Source organism: Neodiprion fabricii, chromosome 4, assembly GCF_021155785.1.
Source record: "Neodiprion fabricii isolate iyNeoFabr1 chromosome 4, iyNeoFabr1.1, whole genome shotgun sequence".
NCBI lineage: Eukaryota > Metazoa > Arthropoda > Insecta > Hymenoptera > Diprionidae > Neodiprion > Neodiprion fabricii.
Genome location: NC_060242.1, coordinates 16,356,676 through 16,380,185, shown reverse-complemented (window position 1 = coordinate 16,380,185; position 23,510 = coordinate 16,356,676). Strand labels below are relative to the sequence as shown.

The 23,510-nt window shown below is 40.6% G+C and overlaps 4 protein-coding genes and 1 long non-coding RNA gene across 15 annotated transcripts; 3 read left to right on the top strand and 2 right to left on the bottom strand.

Annotated features, from left to right (window-relative positions):
• Positions 1-80: 80 nt before the first annotated feature.
• On the top strand, positions 81-6,900 carry LOC124181009. Of its 5 annotated transcripts, XM_046567073.1 has the most exons (7): positions 81-139; positions 931-1,699; positions 1,865-2,894; positions 2,988-3,295; positions 3,483-3,694; positions 3,810-3,938; positions 4,044-6,900. In XM_046567073.1, exons 1-7 carry the CDS (start codon positions 101-103, stop codon positions 6,444-6,446), a joined length of 4,890 nt encoding a protein of 1,629 aa, XP_046423029.1. In that variant the 5' UTR covers positions 81-100; the 3' UTR covers positions 6,447-6,900. The 5 variants fall into 5 exon arrangements, with proteins under 5 accessions (XP_046423029.1, XP_046423027.1, XP_046423031.1 ...); XM_046567071.1 differs by having other exon boundaries at positions 1,865-3,295; XM_046567075.1 differs by having other exon boundaries at positions 121-158; positions 1,865-3,295; positions 4,044-6,899.
• Positions 6,901-6,981: 81 nt separating this feature from the next.
• On the top strand, positions 6,982-9,801 carry LOC124181011 (WD repeat-containing protein 46). The gene is made up of 5 exons (XM_046567079.1): positions 6,982-7,945; positions 8,018-8,334; positions 8,415-8,739; positions 8,844-8,957; positions 9,303-9,801. The coding sequence occupies exons 1-5, from the start codon at positions 7,133-7,135 to the stop codon at positions 9,423-9,425; spliced, it is 1,692 nt and encodes a 563-aa protein (XP_046423035.1). The 5' UTR covers positions 6,982-7,132; the 3' UTR covers positions 9,426-9,801.
• Positions 8,495-12,131, bottom strand: LOC124181012. Of its 5 annotated transcripts, none has more exons than XR_006870363.1 (5): positions 12,001-12,131; positions 11,808-11,937; positions 9,480-11,693; positions 9,270-9,399; positions 8,495-8,736 (listed from the first exon to the last, which is right to left on the bottom strand). It is a non-coding gene; the product is annotated as an uncharacterized LOC124181012 (long non-coding RNA). The 5 variants fall into 5 exon arrangements; XR_006870361.1 differs by lacking the exon at positions 12,001-12,131 and having other exon boundaries at positions 9,480-9,514; positions 11,580-11,693; positions 11,808-11,988; XR_006870364.1 differs by lacking the exon at positions 11,808-11,937 and having other exon boundaries at positions 12,001-12,118.
• On the top strand, positions 10,412-14,382 carry LOC124181010 (choline transporter-like 2). 2 transcript variants are annotated; one of them, XM_046567076.1, is made up of 8 exons: positions 10,471-10,544; positions 10,636-10,819; positions 11,023-11,145; positions 11,266-11,779; positions 12,015-12,302; positions 12,395-12,847; positions 12,941-13,232; positions 13,320-14,382. In XM_046567076.1, the coding sequence occupies exons 1-8, from the start codon at positions 10,542-10,544 to the stop codon at positions 13,602-13,604; spliced, it is 2,142 nt and encodes a 713-aa protein (XP_046423032.1). In that variant the 5' UTR covers positions 10,471-10,541; the 3' UTR covers positions 13,605-14,382. The 2 variants fall into 2 exon arrangements, with proteins under 2 accessions (XP_046423033.1, XP_046423032.1); XM_046567077.1 differs by lacking the exon at positions 10,636-10,819 and having other exon boundaries at positions 10,412-10,544.
• On the bottom strand, positions 14,000-23,393 carry LOC124181008 (spectrin alpha chain). Of its 2 annotated transcripts, XM_046567069.1 has the most exons (9): positions 22,958-23,393; positions 22,534-22,765; positions 18,816-22,432; positions 18,692-18,736; positions 15,576-18,103; positions 15,422-15,476; positions 14,930-15,308; positions 14,631-14,797; positions 14,000-14,544 (listed from the first exon to the last, which is right to left on the bottom strand). In XM_046567069.1, the coding sequence occupies exons 1-9, from the start codon at positions 23,105-23,107 to the stop codon at positions 14,416-14,418; spliced, it is 7,302 nt and encodes a 2,433-aa protein (XP_046423025.1). In that variant the 5' UTR covers positions 23,108-23,393; the 3' UTR covers positions 14,000-14,415. The 2 variants fall into 2 exon arrangements, with proteins under 2 accessions (XP_046423025.1, XP_046423026.1); XM_046567070.1 differs by lacking the exon at positions 18,692-18,736 and having other exon boundaries at positions 22,958-23,392.
• Positions 23,394-23,510: the final 117 nt, after the last annotated feature.

Here is a 23,510-nt window from a genome sequence, read left to right as displayed (position 1 = left end):
TATTTGGTTGATAATACGTGAAACTGCTAATACCCTCAAACCCACCTATACCCGCCGAACTGTTACGAAAAATAACCCAGGGGTGTAAGTCTTTATTAAGATGTATCCGCGTTCTGAGAGGTTAGAAGAACAAAAAAAGGTGATTTGTGGCAAATACTGTAAGTTTCTAGTACTCCGTGGTCTCTAGGCTTCATAACTGTAATACACTTCAAAATCAGTGCTGGCAGATAGCAAAAAACACGTTGACGCAAATACTGCATTTTTCCGTGCAGGGCTCCGTTTCGCTTGTCGCTGAAATAAAATCCAGCCTTGAGTCTCGATAGTCTGACACTTGAGTACTCGACTTCGGATATTCGAGTATTTCCAAGTATTTCGAGTTTCACAGTTCTCGTTCTTAGGTATTGGGATATCGGTGGCTTCGCTCACGCGGCACGTGCGTGAAGCTACTGCGTGCAGTCTGGTGGAGCCGCGGAAAACATGAAAAAATTCTTGCGTAATAAACTGAAGAAATTACGTTTGTTGTACTAATTTAAAAATAAGTATTCTCTCCGGTACCGATGATAGTAGCTAGATAAATTCCTCGCAAAATGGATTGCGACGACAGACTGTTCTTAGCGGTAAGATATGATGTTCTCCTGTCCCCACCTTCGTAGGTATGATACTCGAGATATACTTCAGAAGCTGATTGTCGCATAGATGATTCTTTATAGAGGTTCAATCACTATGAAAAAATACCACATCTATATGGAAAAAAAACCAAACACTCGGAACACCTAGATCTGATTTTTTTAAACAATATTTTTTATATCACAATTTCGCACCACTTCCGTTCTTCATAACCTACAAATAACGCCTTTCGGTACTTGGTATGTAATCAGTTCGTATACTTACTGTTATCATTTTTTGTTTTCTTTTTTTTCTCCTATTCAGGATAAATTTGTGGACACTGACAACAACGACGACGACGATGATGATGATCATAATGATGATGATGATGATGATAATTACGAAGAAATCGAACGAGATCTAGAGGACAAACTATACGCTGCTGTGTTTCATTCCAACGATTTATCATCATCTATGAGCAAAGACATTCCAGCATATAGCCGTGTCACTTCTTTGACAGATGGGATCACATTGTGGAAAAGTAGTTCTCATGATAGTGACAATTCTGCAAAGACGAAAAAGACCTCATGTACGACATCATATGAACCAACAAACTCCGGAGAAAAACGTAACACCAGTTCTGGAGATTCCTGTGAAATTGGGTCTGATAAATGTGTCCAAACCAGAAACCGTTGTGAATCTATTTCATCTAAAAAGAATAGTGAATTGAGTTCAAGAGATGAATCCAGAGTTGGCACTCTCACTGTTGATCATATAAAGTTCATGAATTTAAACCCGACCATTCAAAGTGATAAAGCTAAGCCCTATACTGACTTTGATGACAATGAATTGGTGACTAATAAGCACCGCAGAGGAATTAGTGCTGCTGATTTGTACGGAAGTGATGAAACAATTTCTGTATTTGGCGACAAGAACACCACAGACAAGGAGAAAAAATCGCTTCAATCAAAGGTTGCGAAAAAATCAAAAGCTTCTCCTAAAAAAACTCCCTACTGTAACGAATCCGGTGCCAAAGGTTCATCTACCAAGTTGTGGAAGCAAAGCGATAGCGTCGACAAAGCTGATACTTGGGGTATTTCTTCTTTGCACTAATTTCTAGATAAACAATTAAAAAGATTTTTCCATAAATAGTAATCTAAAATTCCTGCATGCTTCGATAATTAATAAATTAGCTTATTCTGTACCTTTAGCTTTGTTAAAATTGAACTGCAATTAACTCAACCAAATTTTTTGACAGCTACCATCCAATTTCCTGATGTAGCAGCAAATGCGTTACCCAAAGACGCAGTTGAATCATCGAATGTCAAAGCTGAAGACGAGGTAGAAAAGACAGAATCCGCAGAAACTCAGCCTCAATATAATTTAAGTTGTACTGCAGAGGAAGATTCACATAGACCAGCAAGTATACCCCCTGAAGAAGAGGTTGGGAATGATGCTAAGATGGAGCATGAAGCTTCATGCTCCTCCTCGAGAGATTGCTCATCAAATGCACCCTCCACTAGTATTGCAGGCAAGGATAAGCCAATAACGGATGGACATCTTGACGTAGCTCAGAATGTAGGAAATGAATGGTGTAGCGTGATAACAATTGACGATTCAGAGGATTCGATTTGCGAAGTTCCTGTCCCACCAAAACCACAGCCACCTACAATTCATTTAGATGATTCCAATAGCTCAACATCATCTAGTAGTGACAGTAGCTCGAATAAAATGTCAAGAAAAAAACAGAAAAAATACCACAAGAATGCTGTGTCTAAATCCATTACCAGTAATCAGAGTGCAGGATGCACAGAATCGACTGAAGCTAGAAAGGAGGTATCTATAGCACAAAAAGAAACTGAGAAGAACAGAAACAGCTGTTACTCAGATTGGTCTTCGTCTGATAGTGATGACAGCATGACCGAAAACGAGGAAGAACACTGGGGCATTATTGCTGGGAGTCAAATGAACAAAGATCAACCTGCTCATATTTTTAGTGATGATACAAGAATGTCTCCGATTGTTGAAGAGTCGACTATCCAGCAAGGAAGCAGTAGCCATCCTATTCTCGCTCACAGAGATGAAAACAATACAGACATATCTGACGAGCAGGAAAGACAAGACGGGAATTATTTAGACGAATTATTATCACGATATTTAGAAACTAGCAAGAAAATAGGTACAGCCGTGTCGACATCAGTCAACTCCGCTACTCCGGAAAAGGAATCTGGTGGTGTAAGAGAATTGTCATCACTGAGGGGACAAACGTTATCCACACCTAATGAGAAGTATAAAAATTCAGAGATTCGTCAGGATCTAATTAGTGATGATTTGCTAATAATTAATGTAGCAGAACACGAAATGACTCAAATATTATCTAGTCCTGTAGCAAGTCGAGAATCACAAACATCGGCAGGAACACCCGAGAGTAGAAAGAGACCTATAATGGATAGTGGAAAAAAATTTAAACACCAAAATTCTCCCAAAAAAGCTAGAAACTCTGACGAACCTGTCGAGTCAACTTCTTCCTCTACCAAGTCTCCGAAAGAGAACAAGGAGAATAGAAAAAAACAGAGAAACTGTGCTGGTGATTATTTTTTCATACCTATGAATCCAGAGATGACCGATTATTACAAGTCAGACGCGTCTAAGAACTTTAACATTGATGATATTAGAAAACAAATGCCGAGTAAGTGAGGGTGAATTTATTTTAATATAGTAACCAACCTCTCAAATTCAAATGTTTCGAAGCACCATATGCTCCTACTATCAATTAGGTTTCATTGAAAATTGCTGTAAAGTGCAGCACTAAATTGTTTTATAGATTGTATGGGAAAAGTGTAATAATATTTGTCACATCAAATTTATATGAACAGAAGACCCCCGATATTGGGCCATTTCGGATGAGGACTTGCTTAACTACCGGCAACGAGGCTCGAGATATTGGACGCGAATGAAATGCAGGAACTGTAACGGCAGTGATCACAACACTAGCGAGTGCACATCAAAAAGAAAACTCCCGTGCTGTCACATGTGTGGTATTTCAGGCCACAGAGAACCGAGATGTCCGCACAAAATGTGTCTTGGTGTATGTCATTATTAGAATTTAGTTATTCATATAGTTTTCCGAGAATATCTCAATCCTCAAAATCAGATCTTCAGTGGTCGAGTAAACATAGCAGTAACACAATTTATGCTTTCAGTGTGGCAAGAAACAACTGACGTACATGCAAATCTGCAACGAATGCAAAAAAGCTTGGTGCAACGGTTGTCGGTCCTACGGACATTTGGAAGATAAATGCCCGGACCATTGGCGACGATATCATCTGACAGTAAGCTTTCATTATCTTACTTTTCGAAGTTAGCATCTTCTAGTAGATTGAACAGTAAAAGAATTTGTATCTCAGCAAGAGTCTAATTGATTATTTCATTTGCAGACAAGCATGAGAAATGTGATAACAAACCTGAGCGCTACGGATGTGATGAAACCTTCACACCAACTCAGCTGTTGCAATTGTGCTAAGCGTGGTCATGATTCTGCAACATGTAAAAATTACCGTTGGTCACGACACTTTCCTACTCCATCATATGTAACCAATTACAGTATAGGACCTGCTTACGCGGACCATGTTATTTTCGAGGATACAAGTTCTAATTTCAGTACTGAAAACCCGACCGAACCAGTTCAAGAACCCGCAGATATTGAAGTACGCGTTCGCAACACAGACTTGCCAAGGAGTCAGAAAAAACGGAAAGAAGATAAAGTGCCTCAAGGAAATTTAAGGACCGATATTGTTGATGAACGTATTGACGAGTCAAGAAAACAGTCAAAAGATCAGAGCAAATCCAATGTAGAGAAGTCTCATAAAAGTACCGAACTTTTGCTGATGAATTCGAAATCCACGCATGAAGTGGAAACACTCCTGAGGCTCGAATCTGAACTTTTAAATGGTAGTTTTATACATGCATCAGATTTGAGTGAATCTGTAGAGTCATTATCTACTGATCAGTGCAAGAATTTGGTAGAATCAGATTTAAGTCGTCAATTTTTGCACAATTTAGTTACCCAATTCCCTGTAAAACTGGTAGTTGAACGTTTCCGAAGAGAAAAAGTTGTCATGACCATTACTGGAATGGAGAAACTTCGTGGTGCGTTAAAACATATTATTATGGATTGGTTGAGTTGGCCAGTTGACGAAAGAAGCAGATTTGTAAACCTAAATTTACCAAAGACCAAGAAAGCTCTGATAGATTTATTATCGTGCAAGTTAAACGAATTGGAACAAGATCTAGGTGATCCAATTGAAATATTCAGGAATGTACAATCATTGAAAGATCGATTACAAAGTATGCAACGGCAATTACCAACAGGAAGAACAGTTATCTCGTCGAAACGTGTGAACGTAGTCTCGGAATTGGCGAAGTCACAGTGCAAGCTTAATATGATTTTGCTTGGACAATCTAAAACAAGAAGACATGAAAAGAGTTGCAAATATTTGAGGCAAGCTCTATGCAATATGCAAAGGATCACTAGTACAAATTATGTAAGCGCTCACAATAGTGACAGTATGCAACAAATTGATAATCAAAATCATGTAGAGCCCTCAGTGTATCTTAATATTGTCCATCATTACAATAAAATATTTGCAGCATACACACCACCTAACATTTTAGATTTGCTCAATCAATATAAGCAAAAACAGATGAATGATCAAGCAAAAGTAAAGAAGAGAAAACCGAAAAATAAGAGAAAAAAATCGCGAAATAAAACAAAGGTACCAGATTACAGAAGTTACATTATATCACTTAACAGGGTAAACCAAAACCATGATATTAATTCCACAACGTCGGCTGGCTCCAACGTTTCATTCACTGCAAGTGATCAAATCTTACCAAAAGGTATAAACAGTAGCAGAGAGGGTACATGCACCACTGTTAACAGAAACGTCAGTCGCAACATTGAAGCTCAGTTGCAAGCCTCGAGTATGGATGTTAGTAACCCTAATCGCGATCTTGAGCGCAACTTACCAAAACCTCTGCCTATGTTGACAAACCATTGGAACAATGTAGAGCAAAATTATTATAATCTGAAATACAATTTTGACAATATTTCGGCTGAAAAAAAACAAGGAAGAAGTACAAGATTTCAGGAAAATGTCCAGCATGCCGATTCCGTAAACAATGATGTTTGCAGTTTGCAGAACCGCATTGAAAATAATTTTAGGAGAAAATCGAAGAGAATTTATCAAAACGATACTTTGCAAGGAAGTTTATCATCGGGGGCAACAGCAAACGGGTTTTCAGATATTCCTAAAGTTGGATATCAGGGAAACTTGTCCGAAAAAAACAGATCGCAAGAGAGCTATATTCTGCGTAAAAATTCTATACAGGATAATTTTATATGTGACAGGCAACCTGAAACATCTGAAGACGGTCTTATAAACAATACTCACGATTTCCCAAATATTGCGTATAACAGAAGAGGTAGACCCGACGCACACGCAACTTCAAGTCCTGCTATTTATAACCATGCGTTACACGCAGCTATTAATGAAAGTCCTGGTATTGCTGTTGAAACTGAAAAACATAGAGTTAATAAGAAAGACAGAAAGGAGAAACCTAGTCCTGACGGAAGTTTGCCTTTGTACTTGCAGAAACGTGCTGCAAAAAAAGTGGAGAAATATGTAAACTCAGAACACCCCTGCATTGCCCAAAAAGCCAGAGAGCTGCAGCACAAACTTGGCCAGAAATCTCTCACATTGCACTGTACATTAGACTTTGAAAGATTAATCAAACGTCAATTAGAAAAAACCGACCACCTATTGTCAAAGAGATATTAGTAACTGCTGCTAATCACGAGCACAATTCCCTTTTTTTTTTTGTTTTTGCACAAAGTAATTTTTTTTATTTATTTTTTTTTTTTTTTTTTTTACTAAGTAATCGCACTGTCAATTTTTCATACTGTTATAAGTGGATTACACAAACGAATGTGTTATTTTATTTACTCCGTATGTAGGAAAATGTGCAATTAGGGATAAGATGTTTTTTTTTTGTTTATCACTTTTGTACATGAGAAATGTATAAGAAAGTTCTGTGACTGGAACTTTAGCAGTTTTACGTTACAAATTATATTTCGTATACAATTACTGTTGACAAGATGATCACTAGTTCGTATGGGATTACTTTATTCGCCTTTTCACGACAAAACTTGTTAAAACACTGTTAAAAAAATATGTATAAATACATAAAGTCGTGTACGCAATAAAAATCAACAAACTATTTTAATTTGTAATACGTCCTCGTCAATCTGTGTACATTATTGATTACCTTCATAACCATACCATTCTTACCGACAGAGTAAATGAGATGAGTAACATCAAGAAAAAAGAGTTCAAAGCACGTGTTGCCGCGAGTATGGTTTGTTCTGGCTTTGATTCGCACCACATTCACACGCTAACCGATGGAACTAACCTCACAGTAGTGACTAAAACCCAGTTTTGTCGTGCGAATAATTAAACAACAGGAAATGGAAGCGTCAGCGAAAGATGCGGAGGGTAAACATCTTAACGAAATCGTCACAATAGTCGACATTAGCCGTCCGAAATGGAGACGTAAACAGGACGACGTGAGATCTTTGAGGTTAAACAAAAGGGGTAAATACCCAGGTAAGGCGCCAGTGGCCAAGGAGAAGCTAGAAAAGCACAGCAGAGGGCCGGGGATAAATTTGAAATCGAATCGCAGTGGAATTCGTACTAAGGTTCACAGGGATCGTTGGGAAAAAAAGGAACGTGCCATAGAATACTCAACCGAACAGGCTGCACGTACGGAATTGCTTCTGACCGAGGCGCAAGGGTTTCTGGAACCCGATGCTGGGGAAACGACGACTCAGTATACGCAGGGTCAGATTGCAGAGAATGTCGATATTACAAGCGCCACTAAACAATTCAATATTAATCTGGACTTCGGTTCTTATCGCCTTCGATACACACGGAACGGTAGACATCTGATTCTTGGAGGAAAATTAGGTCACGTAGCAGCTTTCGATTGGGTAACTAAAACTCTGGCATGCGAGATGAATGTCATGGAGTCCGTGCACGATGTCGCGTGGCTCCATATTGAAACAATGTTTGCTGTCGCCCAAAAACAGTGGGTTCACATTTATGATAACCAGGGAATTGAAATTCACTGTTTAAAAAATATGAACAAGGTTACACGGCTCGAGTTTCTTCCTTACCATTTTCTTCTGGCAAGCGCCTCTGAAGAGGGATATCTTGCTTGGCTTGACGTATCCATTGGAAAAATGATCTCGCGCTATAATACAAAACTTGGAAATTTGTCGGTAAGTCTGAACGTAAGGAAGAACAAATTTGAATACATCAATATTTGACATAATTATGAATTTCCATTTCAGGTAATGACGCAAAATCCTAGCAATGCTATTTTGTGCGTTGGACATGCAAAAGGCGTGGTCTCTATGTGGTCTCCAAATACAAGGGAGCCTGTGGCCAAAATGTTGTGTCACAAGCAAGCCATTGCGGCTTGTGCAGTTCACCCTCACGGCACTTATATGGCAACTAGCTGCCCAGATCGTAGTTTAAGAATTTGGGATGTACGCAAGTTATCAGGCCCTCTGCATACTCTGGTGTTACGCTCTGCAGCTCAGGAGTTGTCCTACAGCCAGAAAGGGTTGTTATCTGTTGCATCCGGCAATATAGTGGAAGTTTACAAGTAATTATAAGAACGAATTAATGAACCGAGTTGTAGATAGAATGTTCTACTGTATAGTAACAATGTCATGTCTATTTTAGAGACTGGGTTGAAAATGGAAAACCATATTTGCGCCATAAGAGTTCTTGGGGAATCACAGGGCAACAATTTTGCCCCTATGAAGATGTGTTGGGCATCGCAACAGCCAAAGGATTTCAATCTCTACTTGTTCCTGGGAGTGCCGAAGCCAATTTTGATGCTCTTGAGAGTAATCCATTCCAGACAAAGAGCCAACGCCGCGAGGCTGAAGTGAAAGCACTTCTGGACAAAATTCAACCTGAATTGATCACCCTTGAGCCATCCGCAGTTGCAGAGGTTGATCTTCCTACTATGAGAGACCAGTTCGAAGCAAAGAAGAAACTTCTGGTAGGCAAAAAGAAAAAAGTTTTAGAATACATATAAACTAAAATTCAGTAGATCATTGCTTTACATTCATCAGATTGTATTGATTTATATACGGATTTTTTCAGCACTTGAAACCGAAAAAGATTAACTTTGAGCCACGGAAGACAAAGGCTAAAGGAAAGGGTGGAACAGCCAAGATTGTCAAAACTAAGAAGATACTGAAAGATCTAAGTCGGCAGGTATGCGTAATTTTCATGGTTTTACAATTTGCTATTATCATTTTTATCGCTGTTAGTCATAAGATCAATTTAAGACTTGCTAAATGAGGCTAATCAGTAGAGTATTTTACGTACCTTGCATGTGCCAATCAAAGCGTGGTTACTTATCTTCCAATAATGTTCAAGAGGATGATAAATTATGATTTCGGTAATCAGTAAGGATAAATTTAATTTATAGTAACTTACACACGTTACTCATAATTATAATGGATTCACTTCCGTAACGGATAAATATCGAAAATTGATTTAAAAAAGTCCAGCATATACGCGTACCATTAATAATTTACTCACTCTCCTTCCCCTTAGGAGACAATCAAGACGATGCACGAAGATCGAGCAGTTAGGTGCACAGCAAATAAGCTATTGCCAGGAAAAAGCCATGGAGTTCTGGACAGGTTTTTACCTAAAACAATGCAGAATACTAATTAATATGTATACGTTATCTATAGGTTGTTTATTCATATAGTCATTTTTTGACAGTACCTTATTTTATGAATGCCAACACACCATGAACCACCCTACAAATCCAATCATTCGATATTTAGTGATTTTAGTTTCTATGTTATGATATCAAGTAAATTTTTATTTTATCCTAGAAACACAATGGTTTTTGATCTGGGATGAATACCAGGCAAGAGCAATATTGTCATTGCATCAATTCAATAACCCGGTAGTTTAAGACGACCTTACCGATATTCCGGCACAGCCATTACACGAAATGTTCTCTTGGGAGAATTTTTTTTATGCTTCATATCTTGTACACATAAATTGATTCTTATCAAGTCATATAGTGCTATCAATCATATTGTTTTTGTTTGCGTATCTTTCTTTAATCAATTAACAAATCTGTCGGCACTGAAGGTGTACATAAGTCTAACAAAAAACGACCCATTCCCTGTTTCATGAAATACGAATTAACTCTTCTAGATAGTGTAGATGTTGATATGTTTGGATTTCGCAACGAACTGTTCAATAGTCTTAACAACGATTCCATTATTTTGTTATTTTATACTCTATTCCAAATCACCGGGCGTTACTTTTTCAGTAAATAAATGTTTCTTGACCAGAGTTGGAAACTATAACTCGGGATAGCTAGAACCGATAACGCGCAAATAATGAGAATTTCGTCGACTCACATAATTCTGAGATTTCGTATGATTCAAGTTACTGCTGTGCATATTTTCAATCAATATATGGTTAGCATATCCTGTAAAGAATTTGCAATTTATCAGACTCAATTAAAAATTGATAAGATTGTTTACTTCCGGTGATTCATACTTCGCTGCCAAATCTCATCTTATCAGATTAATGTGTTATCAGTAGAAGTGTTACTGAAAGCATATGCTATCCAAGTATTCGTTAATAATTTGAACCAAGAGCATGAAACCGGGGTGGGCAAAATAATATGCAGACCTAACAAGTTAATAAGTAACACTGGACAAGTAAAAAAAATTCTTATAACGTTGACTGGCTTTATATAAGTACTTAAAGTCAGAGTGATAACGTCTATTTAAAGAACCAAAGTGCAAACAATGGTCGACAAACATGGTACGTATGCTTATTGTCTCATTGTATAGAAACGTGAGTCACGTCACAGACTGCTTTGAATTCTCGTGTCAAAAATGTCTTGTACCTGTAGAGAGTTTTGTGTGAGTTACCAAAAAAGGATTATGCCAAACCGAACGATCCACAACTGTTTTCAAATTTTTCAACAAGCAACTTCTGCGATAGTTTTGAGCACTATGCTTGTAACTCAAAAACTTCTTTAATTTCTATTGTAAAATGTAAGCAGTACCGTCTCTATCGATACTTTCCCATTCCAGGTAAGAGATCAATATAGATCACTACCAATATAATATGTATACTTCGTTATTGAGATAAGTGGTTGATAAGATTATTTGAATGTCACAACACATTGTCAAAATGGCTTAGTGCCAAAACTATTGAAATGAATTTGTGAACTGGATAAATGTTTAAACTATAAAAGGCCTATTATTGATTTAAGTATGTAAATTACCAATTTTAGGTGATAGGATGCAGTTCGATCCAAAATATCGAGGACCTCTAAAGGGCAGATCATGTACAGATTGCTTTTGCTTGATTATCTTCTCAGCATTTGTGGTAGGATGGGCGGTAATTGGATATTACGGTACGCAATTTTGAATACGAGTATACTACAAGGAACCAGTACATCTTTTTTACATCACCCTGATCATATATGTTTAAAGACAGCTTTGAAACACACTGATAAAATTCTTTATAATTTCAGCTTATACTTATGGAGATATAGATACGTTAGTATACCCAACTGATAGTGAAGGAAGGATATGCGGTAGGCATACAGATGTCGAGGACAGACCATATTTGGTATTTTTTGATCTGACAAAATGTGTAGCGGTTACGTCTGTGACCCAAGGATGTGATACGCCGCAGGTATGCGTGCCGAAGTGTCCGACAGACAATTTTGTGTGGCAGTTGAATTCGTCAATTTTGGCAAATAACTTGACCGCATTAAGAACCGCAATGATATGCAAGATTGAAATTGATGTGGATACAGCGACGGCAGACCAGCTTGCTACCTACGTTTCAAACGACGTGTGTGCTCAGTGGTATCTGACCAGTACTTCTGTAACTGGTCGTTGTATTCCAAACGGAATTCCCGAACTGTTTGTCAATTATACAATGACTGTAGCTGACCTAGAAGAAGCATCCACATATATCGAGTTACTGGTTCAGGTCGAAATAATTGTACTAAATATCTACGACGATATCATAGCAACTGGGTGCGAAAATATATACTTGTTTACTTACCATGAATTGTTAATAGTTCTGAAAATTTGAGATTTAACCTTTAAAGGGCTGCCTGACTCTTTTAGAAGTCAGCAGATAACTCGGAAACACCACCAGACGTGTTGACTATTTATGTACATGAATCGTACCTCTAAAAAATGTCGAATTTCAAGGGAAAAATCCGGCCCTGTAAAGGTTGATTTTCATTACATACTTTGTCATTTATAGATGGACCATTGCATCGATCCTTGGTATCAGTGCCGCCATAAGTCTGATCTACATAATATTACTGCGCTGGTTGGCCACTCCAGTTATTTTCCTATCAATCATCGGGCTCTGCTTGCTACTTGGATATAGCACTTACCAATTTTACGAACTATATACAGCCGAAGAGTCTACTTTTTGGTTGGTTCTTACAATAATCTGTGGCATAATCTTAGCTATAGTTCTGCTGATAGCAATCTGTCTGCGCAACAGAATACGACTAGCTTGTAAACTGATTGGAGAAGCTAGCAAGTGAGTCACAAACTGGATATACATGTATCTAATATGTCTGATTATATTGTTAATTTCAGGCAGTAACATCGTTTCTCTATCATATTTTACAGAGCAGTATCCAGCACTACTTCAACACTAATCTTCCCGGTTGTTCCGTGGGTGGTAGAAATTCTATTGGTAGTATACGCGATACTCGCCGCCATATACTTGGTATCGATAAAAGTACAGACCTACTCTGTGAAACTTGGCGGCAACTGTTCTTGTCCTGAAGATCTCGGTTATACTAACGGTACGACTTGTGACCAGACAAAGTTCAACAGCAGTTGCACAGAAAATGGTGATTACTGTATATCTGGCGGATGTTACTTGAACACCACGAGCAGACCATGGTTCTCAAATTACTTGCACGCCTACAACGTCGTTGCAGTATTATGGTTGGTTTTCTTTGCCACAGCCTTTGGAGAAATGGCATTGGCTGGAACTTTTGCTACCTGGTACTGGACCTTCAAAAAGTCCAAAGTACCTTTTTTCACACTAACCAGCAGCTGCTGGCGAACAGTCAGGTATGGTAACACTCCTGAATGTATGGGCCAGCCTGATATGTATAGAGATGAATTACTTTATACAGTGCTTCATCTTTCCTTTACAAATTTCAGATATCACCTGGGCACCTTGGCAGTTGGATCTCTAATCATAACAATCTGCCGGTTGATAAGATGGGTGTTGGAATGGATCGATGTAAAGCTGAAGCAATACGACAATGAAGTTGTAAGATTCCTTGTAAAATGCATGAAATGTTGCTTCTGGTTGCTGGAGAAGTTTCTTAAGTTCATCAATAGAAATGCGTACATAATGTGTGCAGTACATGGAAAAGGTTTTTGCGCCTCAGCAAAAAGCGCCTTCAATCTACTTATGAGAAATATTTTGCGAGTCTTCGTCCTTGACAAGGTATGCATGTATTATAATGTGTATTAAATTTGTCGATTTTCCACTATTTCACCAATTGGTGTACTAATCACTCCACTTTGACGACAGATTACAGATTTGCTGCTTCTGATAGGAAAGGTATTAGTCACTGGTGGTATGGCTTGGGGAACCTGGTGGTACACGAAAAATTATTTGGTTGTCACTTATTGGTACGTCCCAGTGGTTCTGGTTGGCGTAGGAACCTACTTAGTAGCGTCGGTATTCTTTAGTGTATATTCTACAGCAGTTGACACTCTGTTTCTCTGCTTCCTTGAGGACTGCGAACGCAATGACGGAACACCTGAAAAGCCTTACTATATGAACAAAGGTCTGCTGAAGATTTTACGTAAATAATAGATCACAATTTCTGTACTTTTAATTGAAAAACAACAAGTCCCAAATTGGAGGAGAACAATTTTCATTATTGCTGTCCCCTATTTATTAAATTTGAAAAAAAAAAAACGCGTTCCTGCGAATTATTGCGATTTAGCTTTTAAAATCCAACTGACTTATTATAAGTACGTGTATAAGCCATATGTGTATACATAAACAGTGTTACGATGTCAGAGATACAATTTTATAGTGCTGAGAAAAAAAATACGAATTGCATTAGTGACAATTTATAATGTGCTGTAAATAAAAAATTACCTACCTTCCAATTGTTGTCTGCAGTCAGTCACACGGAGAATTTCAACTATTGACTGCACTACCCCGTAGCGGTTTTTGAATGTATTAATAACAGACGCACCTGAGCTGACCACATTTTATTAACCAGATTAAAATGCCATTAAATAAATATTAGGCTACTGCCTTAAAAAAAAAGTTCACGCCTCTACGCGTTAATATTTCTGAACATTTGAGGAACGGCTAATTCGATTATAATAAGACTCAAGTTTATATAATTGTATATAATAAATAATAATCATTGTTAAATTTTTGCCAACAACAAAAATAGCGCATCTCTTGATCACGTTGGATTGCTAGATAAATGGAATAGGCGTGTTATAAATACTGATAGCAAGAATACAATTTTCGAAATAACAGTTTCTATATAGTATATAGCATATATTCAGAATAATTATGACGCAGAAGCATATGGATAACCGCGAGCTAAAAATTATGAATCTACTTAGCTGTTTAAAAAAGCGTTATCATCCGCATGTAATTAATTCTGGAAAAGAGTACGCGTGAATTCGATATAATCAAGAGCCCCCGTAATTGGCCGCTCCGTCTTTGGATCGATATAAGATTTCATACGGGCGACACAGTAATCTGCCATTTCTTTTGTGAGGTTCTGTAATAAGATATAAAGAAGATATATTAGTTCATCGTTAAATAGTTGATTAAAAAAATCAATACACGCAACGTTAATTTACATACCGCATAAAGTTCCTCTTTTGTAACGTATGGCCGATCAGCTGCGGTGATAGCTCTGAAAGCGTTCTCTATCTCTTCTGAGCTTTGAACGTTTTCTGTTTCCTTGCTGATCATGAACGCCATGTATTCCTGCAAGGATACATAACCATCCCTGTTTGGGTCGACGATGTCTGCAAAATTCAAAATGGGAACATTACGATATAGCGCAGTCTTCATTATGCCAGTGTTTCAAGAAATAATTGACAGTTAACGAAATCAATGTCAAATGTGGCAAATGGAGTGAATTTACTAGGTAAACTCACCAAGAATATTTTCGAATTCAGGATCTGGTTGACCTTCTTCGACCATAGGTAAATCGTAGCCGAGAGCTCTGAGACAGGACTTAAACTCTTGCTGATTGAGCCGTCCACTTTTATCTTTATCAAAGTGTTTGAACATCATTGAGAATTCCTTAAGAGCATCCTCGGATACTCCCGATTGATTGCGGGCTTGAATCTGTTGCTCCAAATTGTGCTGCATACGCATTCCCAATTGATCCAACTGATCCCATTGCTGTGCAAGGCCTACAGTACTGTGTTCCGTGTATCGGTTATCAAGAATCAGATGTTCCTCTAATATTGCACCAAGGTCTTCTATCTTTTTCAGGTCTTGTCTTCGGGCCCTCACTTCTTGAGCCTTGCGCTGTAATTGCAATTTGAATGGTTAATTGATTTGTTTCATTCTCCAAACCATGAATACAACGGTAAAGTACATTTCAATTATAATTATAACACAATAGGGTACATCTGTCTTACCTTGGTGGCTTCCAGCTGTTGCTCCAGTGATCCTGAGCCCTCCATCATCGATGTTCTGTAGAAGAGAAAGGAAATAATTCTCCATTGTAAGAAATCAAGTGGATTTAAACCAATAAAAAATAGTAACAAGCACGAATTATTTCTGAAAAATTACCTGGTCTCAGCTAACCACTGATGGAAAGCATTGGCATGCTTTGCAAACTCTTTTCTGAGCTTGTCATTTTCTTCCTGACGTTGGGCTTCCTTGGCCAGTTCAACATCGCGCTCTTTGATTATTTTCTGTAAGTTGCGCCATGTATCTTCAAGGGCTTCCATAGTGAACCAGGTGTAGGGATTTGGACCAACGTTGAAACTCTTTATTTGCCTGTCAAGAGCAGCTAAAGCCTGGAAGTCAGCTTCGGCAGACGAAAGGCTAGCTTGAAATTGTGCATGAGCCTCACGAAGGGCGCGAATCTCTTCAATGCTGTTACAACGTACAGGATCAGTGAGATCTTCCTCAGCATTTTCGAACCAGGAATTGAAGGCTGATGCCTTCTTGGCGAACGTGAGATAGAGCTCTTCTATCTGACGGAATTGATCCTGCATGCGCAGAAGGCGTTGTTTCCTGGCGTCTGAATCAGCAAGAAGTTTTTGCCACCTGGCGATGACATCGGCGTGACGTTTTTGAATGCTCGGTGTTTGTTCATGCGCGGAGTCCACAAGCCTATCCTTGAGGGTAGCGATATTCTGGATTCCCTCATGTTCAAAGGCGTGCAGCCCTGCATCAAAGGTTTCCTGTTTGGTCAGCAAAGTTTGTACAGTTGATAAATCCCTACCAAACTCCTCGGAACGCACGTGTGTTTCCTTGTCTGCGATCCATGATTCTACAACATCAGCCTTCCACATAAATTGTAGGTATGCAGAATTATCATTCAATCGCGCCTTTCGTCTGGCTGCCAGGGCAGACAGCTGATCAAGTTTGTTGCGGAGCTGAGAGCACCTCTGGCTGATTGAATCGGCTCGGTGATTACCAGCGTCGACCAGTGCTGCTCCTGCGTCACAAATATCTTTGCAGCGTTCTCCGTGTGCTGCAAAATCGGTCTCGAATGCGTCATGTTTCTTCAGCAATCCCTGAACAGCAGCCATTGTGTCGCCATAATCTTCCACAGAGAGGAGCTGTTGTTTCTCCGTAATCCAAGCCTCCTCTTCCTCGACCTTGGCAAGGAATTGTTGATAGGTGAGTGACTCGTCAAGCTTTTGACCCCTGGTCGCAGCCAATTGCTTCAACTCTGCCCAAGCTTGATTGAGAAGTTTCAGACGCTGCTCTATTTCAGGAACTCCCAAGTTTGACACGTCCATCAGCTTTTCTCCAGCTTCTTGAACAGCCTGAATAGCTGGTTCGTGGCTGCCAAGTTCTGCTTCCAGACGCTTGTGCTTTTTCTTTAGATTTTGCACGCCAGTCAAGTCACGACCATAATCATCCGAACCAACGAGCAATTTCTTTTCTTTAATCCATGATTCTTCGTCAGCAATGTCGCGGAAGAATTGATGCAGAGTGTTGGCTTCGTTGAGTCTGGCTTGCCTGTGTGCGGCTAGATTTCTTATACGCTCGTAGCGTTCATTTATGCTCTGACGTTTCTCCTGAATACCAGCAGCGTCAAACTGTCCGCTCTCAATCAAGGAATCGGCCTGACCGTTCATGTCCTTTATTCTCTCTTCGTGAGCTTGAATATCTGCTTCTACCAACTGATGTTTCTTCATAAGATTTTGCACGGATGCTAGATCTTTGCCAGCATCTTCGGAGGTCAGTAAACTTTCAACTTCTCCAAGCCAGAAGTCTAGATCTTTCACTGCGGCAATGTACGTCCTCTGTTTATTAGCCTCTTTTAGTTTCAAAGACTTCTCAGTCGTCTTTTGGGTCAGATACTCCCACTGATCTGCAATCGAAGCAAGTCTAGCCTGTACAGCATCTTCAGAACCGGCGCACTGATGTTTGTCTATCAGGTTAGTGCCCATGGCCAAAACGGATTGAATTCTATCGGCATTGGCGGCAAGCTCAGCTTCAAACGCTTGATGCTTTTGGTGTTTGGATTGAATATTAGCAGGATCTTTGTAATTCTCCTCAGTAGCAAGTTGAAGCTTTTCAGCGATCCAATTTTCCATCTCGTCGGCATCCCTGGAGAATTGTTGCAAGGTCTGAGATTCACCCAATTTAGATCTTTTTTCAATAAGCGCGTCTTTCAAATGCTTCCAGCGATCCAAAACCTGGCGACGTCTTTCATCAATTGGCTTAGCGGCATAATGCTCCGCAGCTATTAATTGATCGGCAAGTGTTTGCAAGGCCGCGATTTTTTCTTCGTGAGCATTGATAGCCTTGTCAAAGTCTTCATGTTTTTTAATCAGCGCTTCAACGTTATCACCGCTGTCTACAGCATCCGCGCTACCTAAGAAGGCCTCCCTGGCGCTCATCCAATTTTCAGCTTGCTCGCAATCTCGGCAGAAAAGTTGGAGCTCCAAATTTTGATCAAGCTGCATGCGGCGCTGGATCCACGCTTTCTCAAGTTCTTGACGAGCTTCTGCCATTGCTTCCAGTTTTTCCTGAATTTCCACACTAGCATAGTGACTCGACTGCAATAGTTGCTGCCCAAAGAGTTCAAACGCTTGGAAGGTACCAGCACGAGCGTCGATTTCAGTGCGATGTTCCTAAAAAAATTTTCCATATTATTCACAACCACAACAAATTTGAAAGATCGATCGCAGCTTCAACACGCGATTGCACCAGAAGCATGTGGGCAGCCAAATTCATTACATAAAACGATTAAGCAAAAAATTAATAAGCACCACTCTCAATCTCAAAGAGCTAACAAATTACATACTCTGTTGCACTGGATTTTTTAAGATAAAATTCTTTTTCACATAGTATTATTATACTCTGACAATATATGAGACATTTAAAATTCCCGAAAGAGAAAAAAAACTTTACAAATGTTACACTCATCATTTGCTTGGCTGAGAAAACAGCGAAATTTGTCTATTACTTGAAGAATATTGTTACTTTACGCAGCTGTGGTAGCACTGTTACAATTAAAAATTTCTCAGCAATGACTTGTAGTGTCAATACACGTACGAGTAGGTATACATTGTACGTGATTGAGACAAGATTAGAAATGACAAGGCAAGCGTGGTTGATCTGATTTATGATACACGTATTATTGGTCTAAATTTCGTTAGTTAATATTGGACTCGGAAAACATGTTACAAAATTATTTCCATGCTTAAACGCTTGGATACCTCTGGAAGGATGCCGTAACGCGCATCTATCTCTGCCCTGTGGCTCTACAATTTGAATCATTTATGAATAACGAATATATTATAACATCTAGACTATCAAAAGCTGTCGATGTCAATTACATACCTGATGACGTTCCAGCAGTGCTTCGGCTCCTGTTACGTCACCGGCGAGTTCCTCAGATGCCACTAGTCCCATCATGGAGTTTATCCAAGCCATCAAATCTCGATAGTCACTTAAGAATCTCTGCAAATCATAAGAGTCCAGTAGTTTCTCCTTCCTGCTATTGGCTTTTGCTGTCAGCTGTGTCCATTCCTCGTTGATCTCTTTCTGTTTGGCATAAGTTTGTTCCGCGGTATCAGGATGCGATTGCATCAATCGATTGGCTATTTCGTCAAGCTGCCTTATTTTATCACCAAGAGCAGCTAGGTCTCGTTCAAGACCCTCGTGTTTTCGTTGGAGAGCTTGAACGCTGCGAAGATCCTTCCCAAGGTCGTCATTGTTCAAAGCAGCATCCTTCTCACGAATCCAATCTTTCGTTTCGTCAACATCACGGTGGAATCGTTGAACTTCGTGAGCAGAGCCCAACTGACTGGCTCTCTCCGCAGTCAGGGTTTGAAGGCTGGTCCACTTTTCGTTCAAATCTTGTATTTGAGTCTGAATTTTGAGAGCAGCTTCGGTTTGCCCAAGACTCATCAGTTGAACGGCGATTTCATTCATTTCAGCCAATCGGACTTCGTTTGCCTTCAGATCTGCTTGGAAGTCGTCGAACTTCTTTTGCATTACTTCAACTTGCTCCAAGTCTTCACCAACATCTTGAACCTGGGCATGATTTTCCTTCGCTTTGATCCAAGTCGCTAATTCCGCTGCTTCTCTGACAAGCACGTACGCTTTGGCAGTTTCGTTCAGTTTATTCTGACGCTCGTGAGCCAAGTACAATAAGTCGTCATACTGAGCTTGAATTTGAGCCTGCCTAGCCGCAATTGAACTCTGTTCTCTGGCAAGATTTTGCTGAGAGGCACTCAGACTGGCCTCTGGCTCGACCCGTTTGACGTAAGCAGCCGGGACAAAGCCTTGCCTGTCATTCACTTCGACTTTCCACCAATCTTTATTGTTCGAATTGAGAAGCGTTAGAGTGTCGCCTTTCTTCATAGAGACTTCCCTTGGTGATTTTTCTGCATAATCGTAAAGAGCGACTACGCATTCTTTGCCGGCTATGTCTATAGTCGGTGTCTCTTGCTGTCGGCATGCAGCCGCCTGCTCTCTCAAGGCGCCGATAGTGCTAGCAAAAGCCTCCAAATCACTGACAAGGGCTTCGTGCTTTTTGAGCAAAGCTTCTGAGCTGTCTTCATCTTTTCCATAATCGGTGTTCAAAACGATCGGACGTTTCTCTTTCATCCATGATTCCGCCTCGTTTGCATCGGCAAAGTACTGATGTGCTTGCAGGGAATCGTCTAAATCCGTTTTGCGCTGACGAGCCTTTTCTTTTAATTGGCCCCAGTGATCGTCGAGAGCTGCCAGCCTCTGGCTAATTTCTTCAGCTGCAAAATGCCCATCATTGCGCATTTTTGCTCCAGATTGGCAAACAGCAGCTACCCTTGGCTCGTGATTATTTACTTCCGCCAAGACAGCCTGATGTTTTTTCTGCAAATTTTGCACACCAATGAGATCTCGACCGCGGTTAGTGCTTGCTGCGACAGGCTCTTTCTCCCTGATCCACGCTTCCTCATCCTCAATGTCTCGGAATAACTGTTGCACTTGAAGGGAGTCAAGAAGTCGCTGTTTCCTAATGCTCATCGGTCTTTGCAGTGCTGCGTATCGGCCCACAAGTTGATCTTGCTTTGCCTTAATATTATCCGCGTCGAAATGTCCTGAACTAACAAATTGTTGCGCAGCTTGAGCAATGCCTTCAATACGATCAGCATGGGAAGCAACGTCAGCTTCAAGCAGCGCGTGTTTCTTCTGGAGATTTTGCACGCTTGTTAAATCCTTGCCGTAATCTTCGGACATAAGCTGGCCCTCAACTTCAGACAGCCACAGCTCAACATCTTCAACGGTTCGATTGAATTGCTGCTGCTGTGCAGCCTCTTGCAATTTAGATCCCTTTTTGTCAGTCGCCTGAACAAGACTGTCCCAAAGACCAGTGATTTCGTCAAGACGTGCACGAATTCGATCGCTGGCATAATGTTCTTCGTCGATCAGTTTTTGCCCTGTGCTGAGAATTTCCTCCATGCGCGTATTGTTTGCATTCAACTCCTGCTCGAAATTCTGATGTTTCTGTACTTTGCCGTTCAAATTTGTTGGGTCTAGGTAGCTGTCGTCAGTGGCGAATTTGAGTTTTTCATTCACCCAACCCTTGGTTTCGTCGCAATCTCTCTCAAACTGTTGAAGCGTGTAAGCATCAGCCAAACGCTGTCTTCTCTGCGCAGATTTATCAAGAAGGGCACCTCGCCGCTCGAGCAAGAGCTGCCGACGTTGGAATACATCTTCAGCCGCGTAATGATCACCCTCGATAAGCTTACGGGCAAAGTCATCTAGCACTTTGATTTTTTCATCTTGAGCAGCCAGGGACTTGTTAAAGTCGTCATGTTTTTTGATTAGAGCTTCTACACTGTCCAGGGAATCTCCAAGGTCTTCGTTAGCCAGGAATGCTTCCTGCTTTGCCATCCAGGCGTCAGCCTGCTCTGTGTCCCGATAAAATAGCTGCAAGTCCATGCATTGCTCGTACAGAATGCGACGTTTTTCCCAAAGATCTAACAGGGACTTCTTATCCTCTGCAAGAGACTCCAACTTCCTGGCTACCTCATCTGCTGCATAATGTTTCCTATCAAGAAGTTGCTGACCGGCACGAGCAGTGGAGTCAAAACTATCCTTCCGTGCGTCAATTTCTCCTTTGTGTTCTTGATGTCGCTCCAGCAGCGCCTCTGCTCCTGCAACGTCTTTGGCAAGCTCGTCTGCAGATATAATGGCTCGCATATCGTTCATCCATGAAACAAGATCCCTGTAGTCGGTCAAGAATCGATGAAGGTAGTAGGACTCGTCCAACTTGGATCTTCGTTCCTTTGCCTTGGCCGTCAAGCTTTCCCAGAGCTGCAATATTTCTGCATGCTTTGATTGGATCTGCTGGGAATGATCGGCCTGGTGAATAGCAGCCAGGCGATCTGCTTCGGCACCAAGAGTGGCCACCTTGTCTTCCAGAGCAGCTAGATCACGTTCGATTCCCTCATGCTTGCGCTGAAGTGTCTGAACGCTGGCCAAATCGCGGCCAAAATCATCAGACGACAGAACGACGTCCTTCTCCGCAATCCAGGCCATAGTTTCGTCAGCATCTCGGTTAAATCTCTGTATCTCATGGGCGCCAAACAATTTTTCCTGCCTGAGAATAGCGAGCTGCTTCAACCTCTGCCAAGATTCATTTAGCTCTTCTTTTCTACGGAGAATAGTGTCGCGCTCAGGATGCCCATCCAGTAGAAGCTTGTCAGCGAGTTCATTAACCTCTGTTACTCTGTACTCTTGGCTAGCCATATCTTTCTGAAACTCGTCAAATTTCCTCTGAAGAACCTCGACATGCTCTAAGTCATGCCCAAACTCGTCTGTAGTGACAAAAGCCTCCTTATCGTGGATCCAGAACATGACCTCGTCGCAATGACGAAGAAACTGCACCAGAACAAGAGCTTGTTGAAGTTTTAATCCCTTGTCGGCCAAACGAGAAAGGAGCAGCTCCCAAAGACGATGCAGTTCCTCTAATAATACAAAAATTACAGTCAAGTATTAAGAAATGAACGAAGGGTACTTGTTACATTTGGGAAAGAAATAACACAGTTGACTATTAATCTACGCTTACCAAGCCTCTTGCGAATAACGTCAGAGGAGAAATGATGCTGAGCTATCATCTCTGAGCCTGTGTTGTCGAGCAATACGATGGCGTTTGAATGAGCGGCTACCTCAGCTTCGAACGCCTGATGTTTCTGAATCTTAGCTTGAAGATTCGTCGGATCTTTGTAACTCTCGTCGGAAGCGGCCTGGAGCTTCTCGTAAATCCATCCCTCAAGCTCGTCCGCATCTCGCTTAAAATACTGGAGAAAAAAATGCGCAACGTACCCGTTAGTGTAAGATTTCAATCAAGAATCGAATAACCAATTTCATTTGTTTCAGCGATTAATTGAAAATAAATGTAAGACGAAAATACACGATTGATCCGACCGATTTCCGTCTGTCAAAACGCATGAAATACCCGCAAACACGTACACGAGCACCAAAGGGCATACCTGAAAGCGACGGGAGTCCTCAAGTTTGTCCCGCTTCAAACGAGCCTCGGATTTAAAATTAGCGTAACGTCCAAGGACCTGATCCCTGCGCTCCTGTATGTCGGCAGGATTTTCAAGGATCTTAATCTCCTTGGGTGTTATTTGATCCATGATTGAGACTTTGTACACAGTAGTTATCCGCCAAAATGGCCGCGGGGTGTGGCAGCGGGCCGAATAGTGTTCGGAATATCGAACGGACTGTCAGCCCCGTTCTTTTTTTGGTTAATTATCGTTTCCCGCACCAACCCTAAAATCTAATTTTCAAACGGTCACTTTACGGCTCACAATTTGCACTCTAAACGGTACAAAACAACACACCTTGCTCAGAATGACTTCACCTAAATTCTCGTTCGGCACATTCGTCGTCGTTGATTCCACGTTCGATACTATACGCGAGTGCGGAAGAGCGACTGGTGTTCAGTAAGTGGGGTAATCGCCGGGTGTTCCATAACTCCGCGTTGCGCTGTCTGCTCGGTGATTTCTGTTGGAGCGTGGGTTCTAATTGGCTTGCGAA